At 52.0% G+C, this 22,886-nt stretch overlaps 1 protein-coding gene across 8 annotated transcripts in view; it reads right to left on the bottom strand.

Annotated features, from left to right (window-relative positions):
- RAB11FIP3 (RAB11 family interacting protein 3) overlaps positions 1–22,886 on the bottom strand; it is a 77,659-nt gene that overhangs the window by 24,493 nt on the left and 30,280 nt on the right. For 2 of the 8 annotated variants that reach the window (XM_040590355.1, XM_040590357.1), the window contains exons 3-4: positions 15,265–15,356; positions 1,752–1,939 (exon numbers count right to left, since the gene is read on the bottom strand). In XM_040590355.1, coding sequence (XP_040446289.1) covers positions 1,752–1,939; positions 15,265–15,356 — 280 coding nt within the window. Of the gene's footprint in view, positions 1–659; positions 792–1,751; positions 1,940–7,284; positions 7,419–7,605; positions 7,818–8,250; positions 8,320–8,517; positions 8,696–9,035; positions 9,136–15,264; positions 15,357–22,886 lie in introns of those variants that run through there. The other 6 variants (XM_040590360.1, XM_040590361.1, XM_040590359.1 and 3 more) reach the window with 6 other exon arrangements.

The raw sequence follows: 22,886 nt of genomic DNA, 5'->3' as shown, positions 1-22,886 counted from the left end.
CCATCAGAGCCCATCCTCCCCAGCGGTGAGTCAGACGCTGCACCCAGCAGACCATTGCCAAAAGCATCGGAAATCTCTCCAAGAATAGAAGACAGGGGGGTGGAATTTTGAACTCCCAAGCAAAACCCAACCCCACATCTCTAAATTTGGGGCTGTGGTTTGACAAGCACCGTACAGAAGCAGATATGATCAGGCACCTGGAAACCCCTCAGCCAGGGATGCTTCGGGCAATAAACTATGAGTATTTCATCCACACCTACCAAAAAGCAGCGTTGAAGCTCTGATTCAGTCCACCGGCCGCGCTAGTTGCACTGTGCTTACTAACTGTCCCCTGGAAGAGCTCGGAGCACCAGAGGTGTAAAACTGTTGTCCTGCCTGGAGTTTGGTGGCACCAAACCCAGCCCCCAACAACTTGGGAATAGAATTCCAGAGGTTTCCGTCTCAAGCCTTCCAAATCTTTAAGCCAAATGAATATTCTTGATATTTTTGGCTACCTGGAATTGGCAGACATTTAGGACACCTGGCAAGAGGTACCGCTGCGCTGGGACTGAGCACCCGAAGGACACCCAACCTCCCCAGGCCCACACTGGGAATAGCAGGGAAGCCCCATGAACAGCTTAATCTTAAAAAAATTCCCGAGCAAAGTCTTTTGTACCTACAGGCAGGTGAATCTGAGGCACAGCATTTTCCCCAAAGGATGGGAGCGCACGCAGGCTGCCATGACCCCTCCAGAGACCCTCCGCTCGGCGGCCGGGGAGCTCAGCAACCGATTATATCCCAATTTAACTGTCACTGAGCTGAACGCGCTTGGGCGAGGAGAGCCTAGCCAGATAATCTCATTTTTTCTCTAATCCACAGCACCCTTTCAGCCCCAGCACTGAGTGCCCAGCAGCACTGACTCTGCATCTCTAACGTCCCCAGACATGATTTTGGGGTGGGAGAGAAGCTTGGTGCTTTCTAAAAGCAAAGGGAACTGCAAGTACTCACCAGAGCACCAAGCCTGGGTGACGTGTTTTGGGCCAAAAACATTCTGTGCATTAGCAGACCTTAAGCGATGATGGTCCCAGAGGTTTCAGTGCAGACCGGTGCTCTCGGGTCAGTACTAAAGGAGCTATTCCCTCCCCTCCTGCCCGCCAGCATCCCAGTTTCACCCCAAAAGCCACTTTTCCTGAAAAATCTAGGGAACGAGGCGGGCCCAGGAGCAGTTTTGCCAGCAGCGGTTCAGAGCTGGGGAAGAAGATCTTAACTCACACTTCGGTGCTTCAGGCACAAGTTTGAAACTAGTTATTACAGGAGGTGGTTGCACATCAAAGGGCACACGCATGTTTAGGTAAAAGAAGAATACGATGAGTTCCCCTCCTGACTTGAAAATTATATGTTGTGTTTCTGGCTTAAGTGATAGATTAAAAACTGCAAGTATTTCAGGTGTTTGGATCATCTGAGAAGTTATTTTAGAGGTTAAAGATGCTAATGAGGCTACAGAAGTTCTCCCAAGGCAAGCAACAATTAACTCAAAGAGATTGCCAGGCCGAGCTCCAAAACAGCCTACACACCGTGCAGCCTAATTATTATCATTATTCTTAAAGAAGAGCTATTTTGGTCTTGGATGAAGTTACAAATACAAAGAACAAACCAACCAGTTTCAGCAAGACAGACCCAGCCCACTTTATTTTTAAATCCTCAGGCTGTCTCCCTCGCTCCTCGTCTGCTCCTGGTTTGCCAGCTTCCAGCCCCTCGCCGTCCCCACTCACCCATGCTCCGGCTCCTCGATGGGATCCGTGAACTCCGAGTGCACAGTGGAGTCGATGGCACTGTCTGTTTCTACCTCGTCGTGCATCTCGTGATGTACTAGTGTGCTGGTGTCTTCATCCGTGAAGGTTTCGCACTCGCTGTACGTGCTCTCTGAGCCCATGTACGCACTGTCAGTCACCTCATTTGCCTGCCAGAAAACACAAGAGGACAAAAATAAGATAGCATAGCTATGTGGTTTTGTTGCAGAGCAGGACAAAACATGTGTGAGGCAGCTAATTACTGTTGTGTGTTGAATTTCTGTGCTTAGAAATCCAACCTCCTAAAACCAGCGTGAGCCGTACCCCACGTCCCGCTGCTGCTCTGGCTCCAGGTCCAAGGACCGAGTGCCGCTCCGGCTGCGCCACAGCCTTTGGCCGCGCATGATTTGCAGAGTTTGGAAAGCAGGTTACAGAAATACATACTAAGTAAGCGTTGGAGGGAGGTTTTGCTGTGAGCAAGTATGTATTTGTTGAGTCCAGGAGGGATTACCCACTGCTTACTCTGCGGTTCTGACCACTGTTGCTTTCACCCACTCCATTTTAAGGGGACACTATTAATCTGAATTCTCTGCAAACACCACCATTCAAAAGTAACAGTTAGCCCTTAAAGCACTTTCCCCTCCGTCTAGTAATACGAGGGCACCTTCCATCCCTCAACAGAAAATAAGCTGGTTTATAAATCTTCATTACAGTGTCTAATTTGCAGGGACTCAGAGCAGGGCACTCAAATAATCTCCGCACTCCAGCTGAACAGCATCTCGACTATTTCGCACTGCTTCGCCACATCCAGCACCTGCAGCAGGCTCTAGGAAAGCAGCACAACGTGATTTTGAAGCCACCACGCTATGAGCCAGGAGGACCAGGTTTTCCTCCCAGTTCTGCCCCTCAGGCAGGTGTTATCTTGGTCCTGCCTGCTTGCTCGCACCCGTGGGCAGGGATGGCTCTCCCTGGACACCCACAGTGCTGAGCCCAGAGCCACCCCGATGTTCGGAGGAGAACCGTTGGGAGCACCAGAAGGAACACCATCCTAAAGCAAAAGCTCTTGTTACCCATCAAAGTGCCAGCTCACTTCCCAGCATTTATGGAATTTCCCCAGCGCACCTCAGAAGAATTCAAATAATTTTTGGCTCTGGGATCGCAGTTGCGGTGGGATCTGTGAGTGCCGGCGCTGAGCTCCAGCTGATCCCCTGTCACCAGAGGTGTTGGGCACAGGGACGGGAGCCCTCCTGCCTGGCCTCAAGATAAAGAGACACCCATGAAAAGCCGTTTGCTCCATCTGAAGTTCACCCAATGGAATCAAACTGGCTCAGCTGCTGGCTGCACCCCCTCCAGCAGGGCAAAGCGGCGGCATTTTGAACGCAGGCACCAACACTGGAGCAAACCTCTCTTCCTCCACACAGAGCAGCTTTCAGGGCTTTTTCCAAGGATTTTTGAGAAAACTATTTCTCAAAGCCCTGCATTACAGCAGCTGGAAAGAAAACACATAGACGTACCACCCTTGTGACAGCAGAACGAAAAACTGCGTTAGAGCTGTTCATCTGAAGCAGGGTGTATGTGTGCATTTGGACAGCAGGAGAGCACCACGCTGAGACACAAACGTCCCACTGCCATTCTGTTACCTAGAATTTGCAAACGCTGCTCTCACCGGCCTGATTCTCCTCTTTCAGGAAATGCTTTGCAGCCCAAAGAACTTCTGCAGCTGTCACTGTCAGCACAACCAACACCTCGTTTTGTTTCACCCACAAATTCCCAGGCTGCCCCGGCACGTGCAAGGCGCAGAAGAGATAGCAAGGACTTGTACATGTGCCCAGAAAACCTCGAAGGGATGGAGAGAGAATTACTCAGCAGCGGTTCTTATTCCACAGGGACACTGGGGAGCCGAGCAAAGCAACCCAGGCAGCACCCTCGCTGCGCTCCCTGCTGCGGGCTCTCACCAGTCCCTGCGCCAGCTGAGCATGCTCAGCTGGGTGATGGATGGAGACAACCAGCCAGGAGCCCCTCTGGGAAGCTTGGTTCAGCTTTCGTGGACCCACGCTGACTTACAGGCACCAACAGCTCTCTAGGAAGTTAAACGTGACATAAACCTTCATGAAACCAGTCTGAAGTCAGCATCAGAAGGAGGCAGGGCTGTTTAAATGAACTGGGTTCAGAGGACAGGCTGCTGTGGCACATCATCCCTGGCACAGGAGAAGGCAGCTTTCACTAGCTTCAAGATGAAAACAAAAGCCTCCTAAAACACCCACCCACCTTAAAAAGCATAAATCAAGCAAGACTACTTATATACCTAAAGCCGGGGACTTGTTTAAGTGCTTTACTGGATTTGTGCACTTCCTAGAAACACTGTTCAGGCTCTTAATACTTGAGCAGAAGGCGGATGAGGCGATTGGGAAGCGGAGGCTTGCTCTGCCAGCTTGCTATGGACACACGAGGACATCGCAGCATCCCTGAGCCCGGCAGCTCCCTCCTCAGCCTCCAGAGGAAGGGGTGCTCGGGCAATTCTGAGTGCTTTTTCCAAGCTATTTGCAGCGTACACCAAGTTTAGGAGAGGTCAGGCTTCAGCAGAGTGGACAGTGTTGTGCTGCATCATCGCTTACGTTTTGGGCTGGGGGAAAAAAACCCACCTCCAGCCCAGACTGCAGGTCCCCAGCGCTCACAGCAGTGATGGTGCTTCGTGCACGGCTCTGCCGGCGGGAAGCAGTGGGGACCCGATGCAGCAGAGAGGGCTCAAGAGATGACAGCAGCCATCCACATCTGCGGATTTCCCTGCCTGCTTCAAAGGGATACTTTTTACCTGTCCAAAAAAGATTTAATGCCAAACTGGAAATAATCTAGCTTGCAGACCGCAAAGTAAATGCTGCTTTTTTTTAAAAAAATCCAAAAAACCACTGGGAAAGCTTAAATTTAAGTATCAACTGAAGTATTGTAATGAGCATAAAGTAAAGACAACTATTGCAAAGAAACCCAAAAAACCCAAAACACTCCAGCCCACAAATAATTTGATTAAAACACACCCTGTTATGGTTTGGAGCTGACCCTCTCGACACGAAGCGTAATCAGGAGCTGAACGGCTCAGGGCATCAGGGCCCCTCAGATGATTTGTCTATCAAATTGTTACAAAACATCTTATTGATGGGAAATACCAGTACAGCCACGCTGAATGAGGGAGCAAGCCTTTAGAGGTAGAATAGCCACCAGAGCAGGACGTTAACCATCCTCCTTCAGCCATGCTGAGGACGTGCAGCTATTTATTCTAAATAATAATAAAAAAAAATTTAAAACAAGCCTTGTAACACAATTTTCAAACTTCCCTTGTATTTAGCAAAGGAGAAACTTTTTTCTCTTGTAATACTAGCCTAGACGAGAATTCAAATCCAAGAGCCCTGTTAAAATTAAACCTACCTGGTCAATGAGTTAAGAGGCAATTGAAACTGTAAACAAAGTCTTTCTCCTGAGCATGAGCGTGGAGAACTTTGCTTTACTTTTCAGCACAGATTAAGTAACTAAACTAAAAGATGCAAGGAAGAGATAGGCAAAACAAGGGGACTTAGCTAAGGTATGACCTGAAAAGGCAAAGCAAACCCAAGCTGCAGTGCCCTGGGCAAAGGTGCAGCTGCAGGGTGCAGGACGCTGCTCTTCACCGCCCCAGGAGCAGCTGGTTTGTGCACTGACCCTTCAAGCCCCCCTGTCACATCTCTCGTTTGGCCAGGTTTGCCTTTCTGTGAGCAGGCAGAAAGCAAACCCTTCTTCCAGATTAAAAACCCCCACGGTACACTTCAAGACGTCCTGGGCTTGGGACAGCCAGGCCAGGCTACAAATGCCCCGGGGGACTCGCCAAGGAGGTCCCCACCACGTTCAGAATGCGGCTGGTGTCACCACGATCACTGCATTTTAAGTTTCCATCAAATAAAACGTACCCTTAGACACGTCAGGTAAATCTCAGACCTTAAAACTGGGAGACACGCACACCCACGGTCCCTGAACTGACACAGGATCCTGGTTCCACTGGGGTTCCCATCCTGACACCAGCTCCTCCAGGAGGGACCTCCCCTGGTGCTGGAGCCACCTGCCCGGCTGAGCACAGCCTCGGCCATCCCGGCACATCCCTGCCTGCCCAAAGGGGTTCGGCAGAACGTGGGGATCTGAAAGGCCAGCAGTGACCCCTCCTGCTTCTACAAAGAATTAAATGGATGAATCAGCGTGGGGGTGACAATGTGCCCAGATCCAACTGGTGAGATGACGAAGCACCTTTAGGAGACTTCTCCAGCAGCAGTGCATCTGCTCCAGTCATTTGATTACACACTGAGTAAAGACCATTGGATTAAATATTTTAAAGAGCCATAAACCCCACACCGATTAAAAAAAAAGCCGCTTGAGTATGAGGAGAGGAAACAAGACTATTGGGAGTCACTTGCAAGGTCTAGGCAGGGCCAAGGCAAGCTCTGATCTGTGACAGGCAGAAGCTTTCACCCAGGCTTTGGTAAGGCACTGCCTTGGAGAGGAGGGCAAAGTCTGGCTCCCAGGGAAGCTTCTCCTGGCATGTTCTGCAGGGCTGGTGCTTGTGCCTGGAGCTGTGCCCACATCCCCAGCTCTGCTGTCCTGGGCCACCAGGGCTCAGAAGCTTGGGAGGGAAGGTCAGGAAGAGGAGAAGGAAAAACAGTGCTGTTTTCCCAGCAAGTGTGAGCCTGTTTATGATAAATGCCCGCTCTGGCAGCGCACAGGACAGACCGACCGGCTACAAAAAACAACCTCCAAGGACACCCTGGCTTGCTGCTGACCGCAGCCAGGACCCCGGTGCCAGCCCCCGGCTGGGAACGCTGCCCTGGCTGGAGCCGAGCCAGCGCCAGCCCTGCGAACGCCCAGGGACCCCCACAGGGATGGTGGCTGCGGGACAGGCTCTGTCCGGAGGGAGGAGGGATACAGGAGGGAGAAGGGACGCAGAGCATCCCACCTGCTCGGTGTGGCATCCCAGCGCGCAGGGGTAGCCCGGCACGGCTCACAGTACTGTGGCATCAGCCTGCTGGGGACACGCACCTGCCCAGTCTCAGAGCAGGCAATCTGTGCTTAAACTGGCTTTAGACCCATGTAAAGCCGGGGGGAAGGAAGGTAAGTTGTGTTTATAGTCCCACCTGAGTCTGCATTAATACAACCACCCCCAAAGCCCTGAAACACCCTGAGGCACCCAGAAATGTGATCCCACATCGAAGGCTGCTACCAGCAGCAAAGCACTGACCTCTTGGCCACAATATTTGCCTCTTCCTGCACATTCGGGCAATGTCTGCTTTTCAGAGAAGCCAGAGAGCCTGTGCTCAGCCTAGGGTGAAGGCATCTTTCACAACACAGCCCCTGAAATTGGCTTTTGAGGCTGCTACACTCAATAACACCCCTCAAAAGTCAGCAAGAGAGCCACACTGCAACTGTTGGAGCAAATCAAAAACACCCCCCCCCCCCCAAAAAAAAAAAAAAAACAAAAACAAAAAAACAAAAAGCAACTCACAAGACACCAGATCTTGCAGACTGCCCTTGGCACCCCAAAAGCCTGCAGCCACTGTCCCTCCTGGTCCAGCTCCCCCAGGAAGAGCCATGCAGAGAAGACTATGAAGATACTATCATGTGCACACCTTTCACGGACTGCAGGGAGGAAAGACCATTCCTAAACATGCTGCACATGCCAACATACTCGGTAAGAAAACAGCAAGCGGCGGAGTCGGGTGGATGCTCAGCCCCTCCAGGGCTGGGAGCAGTCCCCGGGGCCGGAGACTTGCCTTCCTCTAGAAACCCAACCCCTCCTCCTTTCACGTTAGCACTCAGAACCCACCTGCGGGCACATCGCCTCCTCGGCCAAGTCAAACGCAGCTCCAGGTGTGCCCACCGCCAGAAGCCACCGGCTGCTTCTGCAAGGCAGGAGGGAAACAAAGTCCAGGAGATGCTGGGCGTGAGGCTTACTGACTCAGCGCCGTCCGAACAGAGTGCCTTTTGTTCCTGACCTCCCAGCCTCCACCATAAGGAGAGGCGAGTAACGCACACCTCCCCGCCAGCCCCCCCCCATTACGTGAATGCCAAAATAAAAGCAACGCAACGGCCAGCCCCACGCCAGGTGCACACGCTTTCTTCCCCCCTGAAACCACCGCCCATTAAAAAAGTTAATTTTGAAGAAGACCTATGGAGGCTTCCAGGCCTTATCTCATCCTTCCTGATATTTCTGGTGAATATTTAAGCACGAAATGACAAATTCCTTCCTTACAGCTACAAATAGAAAAATGAATAAAGCTTGCCTTGCTCACCAGGGGAAGATCAGGAGCACTTTGCTACTGATAAGCAACCTCAGTCACCACTGGGGTGACTCAGACGGCAATCTATGATAAGCAATGACAATACTGGCCACAAAAAAGAGCCGGTGCTTCAGTCACAGGTGCTAACCAAGTTTACAAACACACCAACCCCAGCTCTGTATTACCCTCACCCAAGCAGCTGCTTTCTGCAGACGCAGAAGCCCCACCGGAACCAGCGCCACAGGGTGACCCGATCCATGGGATCCTCCCTTCCCACAGCAGCCACTGGCACATAAAGTCCTCGACAGTGGATAGTTTGCAGTGCACCGCTCAAACCCCTAAGTTTTGAGAGTTCTGTCTATTTTTCCGTTTCCTCTCTACAGAGACTTCACATGCTTCAAACTTCAGACTCCCTTAATCATGCCTGTCTAGCATAAACAAACATTTCCTCCCATTACCTTCATAAATTACATGTTCTCATTTCCTCCGGGTTATCGTTGCTCTCCTTTGGGCCACATCCTTCCCCAAGCACAGTGCCCCGAGCAGGACCTACTACTCGGCAACACTGACTGGAAGCATCTTCCACCTTGATAACCAGTTGACCTTCTGTGCCGAGTCCAAAGGCAGCAGGGACGCCTGCTAACAGGCACGGCAGCAGGGGGGTTACCCTTTAACCCAAGCTCTCCTCCTTGCTCTGTTCCAATCTGCTACTCAGCTGAGCAGGTCGTAGCCCTTTTGCTCCCCCAGCTCCTCCGTGCATGCCACAGGACCTCCGGGAGGCGCAGCACCACTGTGAGGAGCCCAAAGTCAGATACCCCTTACAGTAAAGCTAATTAGCAAACCCCAGCCGCTGCCAGCCTTTCAAACTCTTACGGAGACCCCTTTGCTTCCCACGCCGCCTGGCCCACTCGCAGGCTCCTGCCGCTGCTGCTCCCCGTGCCCAGCCTGCCTGGCGTGCTGCAGCCCAGCCTCCCACCTCTGTCCGACGCGCTGCGCTGGTGGCTCAAGATAAGGCTTCAAGGTCTTTGTTTTCCAAACTCATTCCAACCTATTTTGTGCAAGGCAAACACTTCAACTAGGACCTTTTCAGACCAGCAAAGACATTTCTCATGATAACCCTGGACTAAAGTCCTGCCCCCTGGGACAGTTGTGCCAATTAACACTCCCATCCTTTCCTCTAAGCAGGACTGAGTCTATACAACATATGAATTTCCTTTGTATTTTCAGGCTTTTTGTTACTGAGTTACCACCACGGACTGATTTTGGAGTTCAGTCCGAGCAGTTTTAGTAATCCAATTACTGTATTTTCTTGTGCCTAATCAATACAAAGGTAATACAGACTGTTCACTTGTTTGCTGTGAAAATGTGCTGCACACATGCGAATGGCACAGGCAGCTCCCCTCGCCTCTCCGTGCCCAGGAGCAGAAAGGCCTTGGGGATGGTGTGGGACATCACTCAGGGCTCCATGTGCTTCCCCAAGGGACAGGCAGATGAACAGACATCAAACCGCAGCTGTTACATCTCACACCCTGCAGTTCTGGCCACCTACGAGATTTCGAGTGCAGAAGCCGTTTAGGACAAAATTAACACCAATTCCAGCGGCCAACTTGGAGAGGGATTTGCGATTTCCTTTCATTCAGGCATGACAATGCTTTTGGGTCAGCCTCGTGACCAGAAGCCCATTGAGGCCAGTCCTTCCAGGGAGGGGAACAGCACTGGTAAAGAAAGCCTAAGCCAAGGGGTGAAGAGCTGCAGTCTTCCCATGCTGTTGTCTCATCTCCATCTTCCCATCCCCATTGCTGCTGCAGTGGTACAGCAGTGCTGGCGTGGCAAAGGGCTGCAGACCTTCATACCTGCGCTAGGGTAGTCAGGGAACAACCCAGAGTCACTGGAAGAGCTGGCGAGCTGTACCCCAGCTCTGCCCCTGCGTCGGCAGCTCAGGGGCAGGTTGCCTTTGAAGACTGCAAAGCTTAACCCCATCTTTTCAGAGTAGCTGGACTCTACCAGACACGCATCTGCTGGTAACAGTGGTATGGAGAGGCAGAGGAGGAAAAACCTCACGTTTGCTGCTTTTGCTGAGGATTGCAAAGTAGGTCCACCACGAAGGTGGAAAACACCTACCCCAAATACTCTGCGCTCACCTTGCACAGCGCTCTGTCTTAGGGAGGGCAAGTATCTTCCTGGTTAGTCTGTAATAAGAAAGGAGGGCTCAGCAAGTCCACTGGGCTACCAGGAGAAGACACAGCAAGTCTACACTAGACTTGTACAACCACTCCACGTGGGCTCGTTGCAAAACACAAGCCATGAGGAATAATAGCTGATGCCTCTGGGGAACGGCTCCTGCACACCCAAGTTGCGGTACACCACGCAATCTCAGCAACAGCTTCTGTCTTACCAGCACACAGCTGGAATGCTGCAAGTCTTGGGTCCCCTTTGCAGCTACTCCGAGTAGCTGGAGAAATCCAGCAGTGTGGATTTAAGTTGTCTCACTCTTATTTTTTGCCCTTCAAAAAGCATTAAATTCAATTGTGCCACATGAAAAGAAATTCCAACTTTAACAGACGAAACTGTTCTTTCAGCAGCTGCCAGCTGTGCCTGCGGGCAGGCAGGGTGGAGAGAGGCACGAGTATCCCTTCCTCCCAAAATGCACAAAACTAGATGTGGGACCACTCCAACAACCATTTTACTCCCAAGATCCACCCTTACTGTGCTGTGCGACTTGCTACTGAACATTTAGCCAGAGGGGATATGCCTGGGGGGGCTGAGGCTTGCAGGGTGCCCGCGTGCGTGCCTGTTAGTGCTGCTGCACGCCTGGTTAGCGTTGCTGTTCTGAGGAAGCAAAATTCCCCTCTTGCGGCTGTGCAGGGCTCAGCGTGATGCATATTCCTGGCTGCTACGAGAGGAGCCACAGCAGCCGCCCAGCAGATGGCAACAGCCCTGCGCAAGGCGCACAGCACTGCACAGCACCACAGCACCGCACAGCACCACCACCTGCCCCGCTGCCCCTGCGCCTCTCACCTACAGCAGCTGCAGCTGCCCTATTTTGCAGATCTCAAAAAAGGCTGTCCTACAACCCTGCTGGCCCAAAGCGCGAGTTCCCACAGCTAAAATCAGTATTTGTGCTCTCTGGCGCGCTCCTGGTCAGCCTTTACGGAGCACAGCCTTGCACTGGCTCTGCCTCTCCTCCAGCCTACCTGAGGTTACACGTCCCCATGCCCAATCCCAGCGTAACTCTGGCAGCACACCCCATTTCTGCGGCGTGCTTTTGTTTTGAAAGAGTCAACCTTCTTGCTCTGCATCGCTCCATCGGGCTCATCTGCCCCCAAGAGTCAGGGCAGAGCCCTTGTCCTAGGGCAAGGCACAGTGGCTATCAAGAAAGCCAAGTCCAAGTTCACCTTTCCCCCCTGCAGAGCATTGCAAACGAGTCCACGTACCTCAGAACTGAGTCACGAGCTCCATGGGAGCTTGCAAGGGAGGCGAGAACTCCTACCTCCCAGTTAGTCAGCCGCAAAGCTGTGCTGGCCCAGCCCGGGGGAACACAGGCAAGGACCCCGGTGCCTGGACAGACAGACTCCAAGCTCCCTTTACGTAGCTTTTGCAAAGCAAGGGAGCCAAACCCGCTGTCACCATTTTTGGGTGACGTTTCCCTCCAGAAGTAGAAAGCAGTAAGTTTGTCACCCAGCTGCCCTGCAACCACTGCACTTCCACCTCGGTCAGGGAGAAACACGCTACCCGGGACTGCAGGCAGTGAGGTGATGCTCTCCCTGCTCCAGAGCGGGTACAGGGGCTAAGATTCCTCTTGCACACGTGACAGCGGATTGTGAGGGACTGCGATGAGCCCCCTGCAAGCACAGCTGGGTGCACAAGAAGCCACGTGGCTGCGAGGAACCCAGGCTCCTGCATTTCCAATCCTCTGCAAGCCGCTGTCTCGGCAGAGCCATGCAACCAGAAATCCTCTTTGAAAAAAGTGTAACAGACAGACCTGCCTGCTAGACAGACCTCGCAAGGTGCAACAAGAGCCAGCAGCTTCGTGCTGCATCAGGAGCCATGCTAGCGGCTGAATCGTGGAAGTATCTCACATGAACAAGGTCCCTGCGTGAAGCATCAAAGTTCAGACCTCGCCCCCCCCCCTTTGAGAGGCTTTTACACCCATATTGGAAGGTGCAAGTGTTGGTTCTTCTCTCTATAGAGCAAACACTTGCTGAAAGACACCACTGAGTGGGTACTCAGGGGTTTCCACAGATGTTCAGCTGGCTCTGAGGACAGCCACCAGAAGAGGGGATGAGTCACTGAGAAGGGCAACCTTATTAACAAAGAGAAGACATTTTCATTTAGACTGCTTGAAGCACTTGCTTACACTTGTCTGGGCAAACATTTAGGAGACAAGTTCTCTGTCAAGGCCCCAACACTTGTAAAAGCCAAGCACTCGAGCCGCTGTGATTCCGTGCTGTTTAAGAGGGACCACAGTCGATGGTCCCAACCCGGTACCCACAATCACTCTCAGTACCACGGCACAGCGCCTTCTCCTTCAGTCACCTGTCAGACACCCTCCGGTGTGACACGAGAGGAGGAAAGCCAGCTTTGCTCCTTCACCCCGTGGCCCTGCCAAAGCACACGGGGCTCAGCCGGTGCCTGAAGCCCACCAGCTGCATTTTGGGGGCCCAGAAAGAAGCCGTCGTGTTCAGCTGCCCTCTGATCCCACATGGCAGCAAGTTGCAGAGCCGCGTGCTCGCTGTGCACCAGCTTTCCCGGTCTGAAACAGGGACACCTGAGAATACAAACCGCTTTTTGGTGGTGTGGGAGGTCTACTCGGAAGAAAGGCATCACCTTCACTTTTGGAAGGGTGTTTTTTGCCCCCCTCCTCTCTTCCAGCTGAATCCAAGCAAGACAGAATACATACTGGGAAAGGCTATTTACTCTGTTTCTGTCTCAATGATTAGGTGCCTGCTGCACCTAACGAAGAAGGGCCTGCCGGAGCCCTCCCACCAGCAGACAGCTCTGACAGGCAGGGCAGCACCGGGCTCCGGTGAAAACACACTCATTCGCTGCTCCCAGCAGGATGCTTTGTACGATGGCTTCTCTCACCGCCCCCCCATCCCTAAACCAGCTCAAGCTTTCCAAGGTACCGCACTACAGGACATGTGGCATAAAATGCATGTTGGAAGCTTGCAGCTCAGCTAAACAAGAACAAAAAACCACATGCCCCAAGATGCCAATTTATTTTTACACCCGCAACACTGAGCGGTATTTCTTGATCATGTTCTCATTTGCCGAACCTCTACAAAATCCTTGCAGGCTGGAAATTTTATTTCGAATCATGTATCCAAGACAACAAGGGTAATTCTTTCCTGGCATATTAAACATAGACACGAAGAGAGCTCTGATCTTTGGATGATTACTCTGAATTCAGTATAAGAAACCATTTACGGCTTTCTGAAAAGGAGATTTCAGGACTCGTCACCTTTTTCCTTTGGGTCACCTTGTCGTTTCAAGGAAATGATGGCCTAGCAGCAGAAGTATTTCATCCCAGCGGGGAACACACCCAGCTTGTTGGTATTCCTGCCCAGAATAGCTTGCAGCGCTGACAGAGCTCATCTATGTTAAATAAGCCCTTAGAAAACATCCCTGCTCTGAATCTCACAGAAGACTGTCCCTTGGTGCAGGTCTGAAGAGCAAAAAGCAAAAGCCCTTGCCTGCACGAGCAGTGGGACGCAGACTGTCACAGCCTCTCAACCATTCAGTCCAGCGGTTAAAAAGCACATTTGTGACCTTGTACCAGATAGAGAAGGAATAGGAAAACTCACCTCCCTTCCCACCTTCTACCCAGCTATTACTGGCTTTTGTAACTACCTTTTCAAAAGGAAAAATAATCCAATATTCAACAGGCCCTTGAAAGCCTTCTAGGGGAGGAACCCAGCCCTTCAGGCTGTGTTCATCCCAGTAGCCCCAAGGTAATAAGGGACTTGCTCAGGGTGACAATGCAAGTCCGTTGACTTGATCCAGAACTGGCTCAAGAGAAAACCTGCGCTTGGCTGGGAAACGGGACGATGACCTGGTCCACTGTCAAGCATTAAGTCGTCAAAGCAAGAGCTTCTAGTAATCATAAGTGATGGACCTGTGCTTCTCACTAATGTGGGGACAACCAGTTGCCCAACACCCAGTTGATCATTAGGAACTCAAACGAATAGCGAGACTTTTATCAATGTCACAAGGCCAAAATAACATATTACAGATTATATAAAGCAAAGGCAGATATATTTGCATGCAAACATAAAGGAGGCTGGGAGTCCCTTTGCAAGTGACAATTTGTGTGATAAAAACATCCAGGCTACCAAGACACAAGGGTCAAAAACCTGAAGAGGAGAAGCAGAAAGAAGCTATTCAGTCCCCACATGGGACTAGGGAGCCAGCTGGCCCTTTGCTCTGGAGGCACCTACAGCACCTTCTGCTCCAGGCTGGAAGGCGTGGAGCAGGAACAGAGGAAGCCTACCAAAGCAAGCCCAAATGCCCATCAACACAGAAAACAGGTCACTGTAGCAGCAGCCTCCTTTCTAGCTGGGGAGAGCAGACACAGGATATCACTGCGATACGCTCCTGGGCTACGGAATACAAAAGAGAACGGAGGGATGGAGGCTGCAACTTCAACAAAAGGAAAAAAACATGCCAGATAAGCATCCTTGATCAAGCCCAGGAATAGAGAGAAAAATCTACGTTTTTGTCTTCTGCTCTGCCTTCTACTGGCCGAAAGGCACCGAGTGCCAACGTCTGACCACTCTGCTGTGCCTCCCAGGTAGGCTCCTGGCTGGTACATCTCAAAATCAGGCTCAGGTTCTCCAACCTCAGGAATTCCAGCAATAAGGCAAGCACAACAGCAGCAGGCACCCTTCCTGCATTGCTAGTGTTTCATCGCAAAAAGCATCTCCCTCTTTCACCAGGGCACCACACTCTGGCAATTCTGCAAGCTAAGACAGCACTAGCTTTGGATTTTTGTTTGAACACCATTTTTAACATGAACAGCACCAAATGCTTGCTGCAAATTCTCTGGGCCAGTCACCTGCAGATTAAAGGATTTGTCTTCACCACATGTTAAGCATCCCTGAGCCCTCTCACAGCGAATGCTCTTCTCCCCCAGCCAAACCCTCTGTGCTCAAGTCTCACACTATATCCAGCTGATGTTTGCGGGAGGTTACAGCGCTCATACTTGCCTCAAACGTGACAAAGTCATCAAACTCATCAGGACAGGCCGGGGCTTCCTCCTCAGGGGTATATCCCATATCATACAACTGGCTGTCAGGATCTGCAAAGGAAAGAAAATAAAAGAATCACCAAAAGGAAACCTGTACCCTCAAGCGAAGGACAGCGTTGGGAGACATGACAGCAGCAGGACAGGAACTTCCTTTTGCAAGCACCGGTGCCTCCAGCTTTCAGAAAGGATCTCTGCTTCCAGGCATCCCACCACCACCTCGGGTGGAAGGCAACTGGGACGGCTGCTCCTTGGCAGAGGTCCTACAAGGCCACTTGCTGCTCCGACAGGGCTAGCACCTGGATTCATCCCTACCCTGCCATGGTCTTCATTCCTTTTCCTGGATTCTTCCCTATCTCCGTTTCCTACATCCTCTTATTCTTTTCCCAGAAGGCTTTAATCCTGCTGTGGGCAGGGAATACATTAGATCTATGTGTGACAGCCAACTACCATGGGAACCGCAGAGAAAGCAGGCTGCACCGAAGCTTTTATCATCTACTGCTCCTCCCTTGGCCAGCCACATCAGGAGCCATCCTCACAGGCGGACAGGAAAATAGGAGGTTTTCAACAAGATTTCTTAAAAGAAAAAAAAAATTACTCCTCTCACCCCCAAACACCCATCTGCAGCAGAGCGGAGCGGCATTTCTTTGAGCCCTTCAAGCGAGGAAGGGAGCGTAAATTCCCTGTGCTCCCTCAAGCAACAGCTAATGCCTGATCCAGCACACGACCTAGATCACAGGCTGGAAACACCAAATCAAGATCAGATGCTGCAGTCCCAAAATAAATAGCAGGCTCAAACCCACATGCCTTGGAGCTGCAAACGATGTGACACTAGGTTTGTCTGATGTCGATAAACTTGGCCGGGCAGAGGAGTCACTATGTCAGCGCTCCTAGGAGAGCTCGGCAGCCGCCCAGCTTTGGGGAGGGACAGGCTCTCCTTTACAGCTGCTGAAGGCAGACGATGGGAGCAGAGCTACAAAGCAGGGTGTGCTTTCTGTGTCCTTCAGAGGCTGGTGGCTTCCCAGCAGGCTGGCGGCACAGCCAATTCCAACAGCTCCCAGGCTCGCGTCCAAGCTGAAGGGGCACGTAAGTCGCATGACGTTTTGCTGCAGCCAAGCGGCACAGCCACCCCGACGGGACCGTACCCAGCCTCCCTCGAAGGGTATATTCCCTATACAGTCACAGATGGGGCTCCTGCTTTGGGTCCATCTCCATTCACTATGGGACCTGTCCATCTAGCACAAAGTCAAGGGATTAGGGAACAGAACAGAGTAAGGAGTCAGGCTTACAGCAACACCCCTCCCACATGAACACCCTCCCCAGTGCCTCTGTCAGCTGAATGCAAGTTAAATGCAAAGAGAATCAGGGCCCGGGAGATACAGAAGCCACCAACCTGATGGGTACCGGCAGCCCACGGGAGCAGAAGCTGAGCACACAGCACCAAGAAACAAGCCCTCCCCACCCCGTGTCTGGGGCTCCCAGGGGTTAGACTGTAAATCAAACCCAGGAATAAGCCAAATTGCTTTTCCAGAAACCAGCACACGATGCTGTGCTCTACAGTAAGCACACGGCAGGGTCACGGCTTCAGCAGATGACAGGTGCTCTTGTTCACAATTTATGAATTCAATATCCCCGCTGCTCTCCCCGCACCCGGCGGCGGTGCCGCTATGAGCTGCGCTTCCAGCTGCCGGGGCTCCTGCGCAGAACCCCGGGCAAGGCAGTGAGAGAGGCACATGAAAACGCTGCTGCCTGAGCACGCTGCTCAAGGCAAGGCAGCCTCAGGCCACCCCCTACTCTAATGAAGGGGTTTAGCACTGAAGTATCTTAGGACTGCATGCTCCCTCTCCTCAAACGTTACCCTGTCCCCACCCGCACAGCTCTACCCGTGGGTCTGAGCCTGCAAGCGGGAGGAGTTTTCCCATTAGTTATCCCTGTTGCTGTTCTGGGATTTGAGAGCCTCCTTGCTGACAGCAGGGAGGACCGAGGGGATGGGGACAGGGACCTAAAGCCATGGGAGCACCTGAGAGTAGGTGTCACCAAGAGGAGCCTCTGCCCACTTCTGGAAAAAAAACAAACAGTGCTCCTGAAAGGCAACCCATGTCACATCATCCAGCAGAGGGGACAGCCAGCCACGTCCCTTGCCGAGTACAGACTGCAGCAGGCAGGCAACGGCCACCTCCAGAGAGGTGGCTGTGATGTGCACAGGAGCATCCAAAGAGCCAGACCAGCTCACCGTGACGCAGACTGCAGGCACAGCGCCCTGGTCCCATGCCCGGCCAGGGCTCTGCCCTGTGGCATGTCCCATCCAGCATGAGCCCTGGTGACAGCTCTGCTCCCCACAGCTTCCGAGCATGCCCTGGCACAGCATGAATGCTTCATCTGCGGCATATCTGAATCCCCGAGCCGGCAGCAGCAGGGCTCCAGTCAAATGGCTGGGTGCTGGGCAGCTGCTAGTGCTTCCAGCTGCATGATCTTACAGCTCTGATGGACACAGCTGGGCAACCCAGCCAGCGTTACCGGTGGCCACCCTGCAAGGCCAATCCCAGTGCTCCTGGTGGCACCCTGCAGCAGCCCTGGGAACCAAAGGGTGTCCCAAAGGCAGTGGAGCCAGGCATGGGCTGCTTAATCCCGTATGATTTCTCTTCCTCCCCCTCCAAGTAAACACACAAAAGCTTCCTGCTTTTCTATAGACACAGATAAAGATATTTATTCTGTTCATTCCTTCCAAAAGAGACTTGAAAAGAGAGGATTTACAGTCAAGTGAAGGCTTCCAGCTCCCTCTGGAAGCAGATATATAAAGCATGGGCAGACAACGCACAAACGGGTCCTGACACCAGCTGCCTCCTGTATGGCTCTTGCCCAAACCAAGCGCTCCTGGAGCCTTCCCGTCCCTTCAGGGGCTTCTTAGTGCAGGGGCAAACAGGCGACTGGTTGCTCCATCTGCCTGCAGAGCACCCAGCCCAAAGAGTGGGTCTGCACAGGCAGGGTTTATTTTTACAGCAAGCTCTACTGCAAAAAGCAAAGACCATTTGAGAGGTCACCTGCACCCTTGGTGGTGGCACGGCCAGCAGAAGCCATGCCCAGGAGACAGCACTTCACGTTTCCACCTCCCCACGCTCCACGTCAGAGAGCAAAGAAAAACACCACCACAGACAAAGGTTGACTTTTCTGCTCGATTCATTCCCTCCCCCTCCAAAAAAGCCATATGGTGCTTTGTGTATAGGGAGAGTTGCCATGGAGAGCCTGCCTGCAAGCCTTCCAGCACAATAGGCTGCGTGAAGCTTCTAAATTCCTGTCCGAAAGAGCCAAAAAACCCAAGAGACCTTTGCTGCTCAACTGGCACCCTCCACGTGATGAGCATCATTCTCCAGGTGCAGAAAGAGGTGTGTGGTGAGAGCTGGAGGGTTCTGCCAGCCATTCTCCCTCACCGCACCATCATGGGTGCAGGATGGCCATGGGCTACCAGCCCTGCTCCAGCAGCATGCGGTGAGCACAAACACTCAGATTCCCTCTTGGACCTCAAAGCCAAATCCCAGCTGCCACCTACTCTCCTTCACATCACCTTCTCCATGCCCCTCGCCCCACGAAGCATGCTTCCACCTCTTACACGCATCCTTCATTTCATTTGACCTCTCTCCTTCCTCTTTTGAGAGACAATGTGCTCAGCGCACCCGGAATCACCTCCTTCCGAAACTGCTCAAAACCACAGCTCTAGCCCAGAGATACAGATGTCATTAGGAGCTGCCTTTCCTCTTTGCCCAGCTTCTCCCGCGGTTTCAGCTCTACCCGTCACTCCCACTTGCTAGTCCCATTACATCCAACACATGCCCCAAAATCTCAAAGCTAAAAATCAGGCTCCAAGAGACCCTCTGGAGAACCTTACTGCCCAACAATCTCCCTGCAAAGAGGCTACAAGCTATATACTAGGTCTTTTTCCCAAATTAATTGCACTAATTTATTTGTCTGGAATATGTGGGCAGGGTACCAGGCAGCTGAATAAAGCTTTAATTTAACTAGTGCGGCAGCACTGTTTTACCAGGGTAATGTGGCTGATGCAGAATTTACAGAATTGATTGTAACCAGTAAGACCAGGCATATATACTATATCATCCAGTGCAGATATGGTGAATTTAGGGGAAAAAAAGTAATGTAATAAGTAAATTAAGTCTACCATGAGGCATCTGCGGTATCTTTTTGACACCTTTCCCTATCTCTGCCTTGAAGCTTTCCGCTGCTCAGCATGTGCTCGTTCCGGCCCCACTGAGACCACCTCCTCCCAAGCTCATTGCATCAACTGCAGCACTCACTTGGGAGAGTTGCTGTCATACAAATTTTGCCCCAAGTCCAGCTCTTGCCACCAGCCAGCCACAGCACTCCCTTTCCTCCTACACATGATGTTACACACCCTGAGTAACACCAGGGGGGCTGGGAAGGAAGTAGCTGGAATTAGGAATAAACAAGAGGGGTTAAGAGGTGTGTGTGCGCTGCAGGGCTAGGACGTTATTGGCATCAGCACCTGATGCTGTCCCGCACCACATCCTTGTCTCTAACCTGCAGACGCTGATCTGACGGACGGGCCGCTCAGCGGATAAGGAATTGGCTGGGTGGTCACACTCAAATAGTCACAGTCAAGGGCTCGATGTCCAAGTGGAGGCCAGTGCCGAGCACTGCTCCTTAGGGGTCGGTGCTGGGACGGCGCTGTTTGGTATCTCTGTTGGTGACATGGACACTGGGACTGAGTTTGCTGATGACACTGAGCGGTGCAGCAGACGCGCTGGAGGGAAGCGATGCTGTCCAGAGGGACGCTGGCAGGCACGGGAGGCGGGACTGTGCGGACTCATGAAGTTCAACAAGGCCAAGTGCAAGGTCCTGCATGGGTCAGGGCAATCCCCAGCACTAACACAAGCTGGGCAGAGGATGGATTGGGACCAGCTCCGAGGAGAAGGGCTTGGGGCTGTTGGCTGATGAGAAGCTCAACGTGAGCCGGCAACGTGTGCTCACAGCCCAGAAAGCCACCCGTCTCCTGGGCTGCATCCCCAGCAGCATGGCCAGCGTGGTGAGGGAGGGGATCCTGCCCCTCTGCTCTGCTGAGACCCCCCTGCAGCGCTGCCTCCAGCTCTGGGGCTCCCAACATAGGAAGGAGGTGGACCTGTTGGAGCGGGTCCAGAGGAGGCCACAAGGATGCTCGGAGGCTGGAGCACCTCTCCTGTGCAGAGAGGCTGAGAGAGCTGGGGTGGTTCAGCCTGGAGGAGAGAAGGTTTTGGGGAGACCTCACAGCAGCCTGCCAGCGCCTAAAGGAGCTGACAGGAAAGCTGGGGAGGGACTTTTTACAAGGGCCTGTAGGGACAGAACAAGGGGAAATGGCTTTAAGCTGAAACAGGGCAGACTTAGATGAGCTATTAGGAAGAAATTCTTCACTGTGAGCGTAGTGAGGCGCTGGCTCAGGCTGCCCAGAGCAGCTATGGGTGCCCCATCCCTGGCAGTGCCCAAGGCCAGGCTGGACGGGGCTGGGAGCAACCTGGGCTGTGGAAGGTGTCCCTGCCCCTGGCAGGGGGCTGGAACTGGGTGATCTTGAAGGTCCATTCCAATCCATTCTACAATTCTATGATTTTCTGTGTTCCCCAGTGCTGCCCCATTTCTTGCTGGCTTGTGCTGCTGCACTAAATCCTGCAGTTTCCCCTCTGTTCTTAAGATGCCCTCGTTCCTCCCAGTATTAATAATAATAATAATAACAACAACAACAACAACAACAAATAAATCTTTGTCCAAGCACTGCTGCATAAAGCTTCTGACAAGGACAGCCTCTGTCCAAACATATCCGCGTGCTCTCCCACTGATGGAGTATTTCTCCTGGATGTATGGCACACATGCAGCTAGAGAACAAGCAGGACAGGTCCTGAGCTCTTCATGGGGGTGAATGTGTGAATGTGCACTGAGCTCTCACAGCAGCCTTTGCCTTCTCATCGTGCAGACGGGAGAATCGCTGTACTTCAAAAGGGCTGGGATGTGCAATAGTAACCTGGGATTTTCAAGTCACACAACAGAGCCACAGGACCAGAAGTCCCAGGGTACATAAGGCTCCTGAAATAGATTCTAAAAACTGCTTTCAGAAGACAGGATTTCAGTGAAAAGGCACCTTGAGTGAAGAGCTGTGGGTACAGTAGTGACACACAGGTCAGAAACAGAGCCAGTTTTATCGGCTTCATATAGGAATGACCTAGAAAAACAGAGCCTTTCAGAAGTATTTAAGTCATCTGCCAACACACACTGTACATACTGCTTCAAGCCACAGAGCCACAAACTCAAAGTGATTCAAACAGTATGGATTATGTGCAGCTAACAGACCCGAATTGTACAACGTAGGAATAAGACTAGGCACCTGCACAAATGGCACAAAACAAAACAGACCCAAAAAGGCAAGACGAAGTTATGGCTGGCTTAAGAGAGGACAACTCCCTTACTGGGCACGCTGCTTGAAAACAAGATGGCAAAAAGGACACACAGTCAGGTAGTAGAGAGTTACAGGCATTTAGGAGGATCTTGCATCCAGAGCGAAGAGACAACAGGGGAAGCCACTATCTGCTTTCCAGAGGCAGCTCAGGGTCCCGTGCTTTCACTGAAGCTCAGACACCCATGTGGTGTTAGCTCCTGTAGGATAAAGCTAGCAGCCATCCACCCATCCACCCTTTTGCTTTCCATAAGTGCTCCAGAAGTACATTTATATTCGGATGCTCACATACAAAGTGGCAGCGCTGATCAGCACTGGGAAGAGCAGCTTTCTGCTGTCGGCTTTTCCTGTAGCTCAACCTGCTGACTCCTCCAGAAACGAGACAACGGGCCAGGAACACTTACTGAAGACCGTAATTTTACAACTAAAAATTACATGACTGAATAACCGAGTGGCAAGCTCGGGCTCCCAAGAAAGCAGTGTCAGAATTAAGGCTGCTTACACAACCCTCACCCCAGCCCCTGTCGGCTAACGCACTTTAGCAGCCCTTTGCTTTCTGCATATCATTGCTCATCAGCTGGTACTTATCACATATTCCTTTTGATCCTCTTCATACAGTGCAGGCCCTCAAGCTTTGTTTAGGCATATCATCTAAAGACATAATAAAAAGAATTAACCTCACGGTATCCAAGTACTTCGGAAGCATAAACCTAGCTGCCTTCGTTTTGTCTCAGAGCCCAGGTGAGCACTGCTGCCTCCGCTGCAGCGACAGACCAGAGACAGGGAGCCACAGCTAACACACGTGGGATTTGGTACTAAGTTTAACATATGGGTCCTTGTTTTTAATTCTCAGCAATCTGAGCTGTGTGTGTGCTAGTCATCACGACCAGCTCAAATTCCTCCAGACTTGTGTCAGCCTGGAACAAAGGATCACTGCTGCAGGTGTGGAAAATGAGCAGGCTTGTGGCCACCAGCAAGTGGTTCAGAGCCACTTAGTGATGTTACCAGCAGAAAACACCAAGAGACTGAGCCTCCAAAATAGCACAAGCTGCCCTGGCGAGGAGACCTCCTGAAGGATGTCCTCCATCTCCTTCACTCTAGCTTCCACTTTCGATAACTCTTTATTTCAGGAAACA

The sequence above is a fragment of the Falco naumanni genome, chromosome 4 (genome assembly GCF_017639655.2).
Source record: "Falco naumanni isolate bFalNau1 chromosome 4, bFalNau1.pat, whole genome shotgun sequence".
In the NCBI taxonomy this organism is placed as follows: domain Eukaryota; kingdom Metazoa; phylum Chordata; class Aves; order Falconiformes; family Falconidae; genus Falco; species Falco naumanni.
Note: the sequence above shows the minus strand (reverse complement) of the source record. Positions and strands in the feature narration are given on the sequence as shown.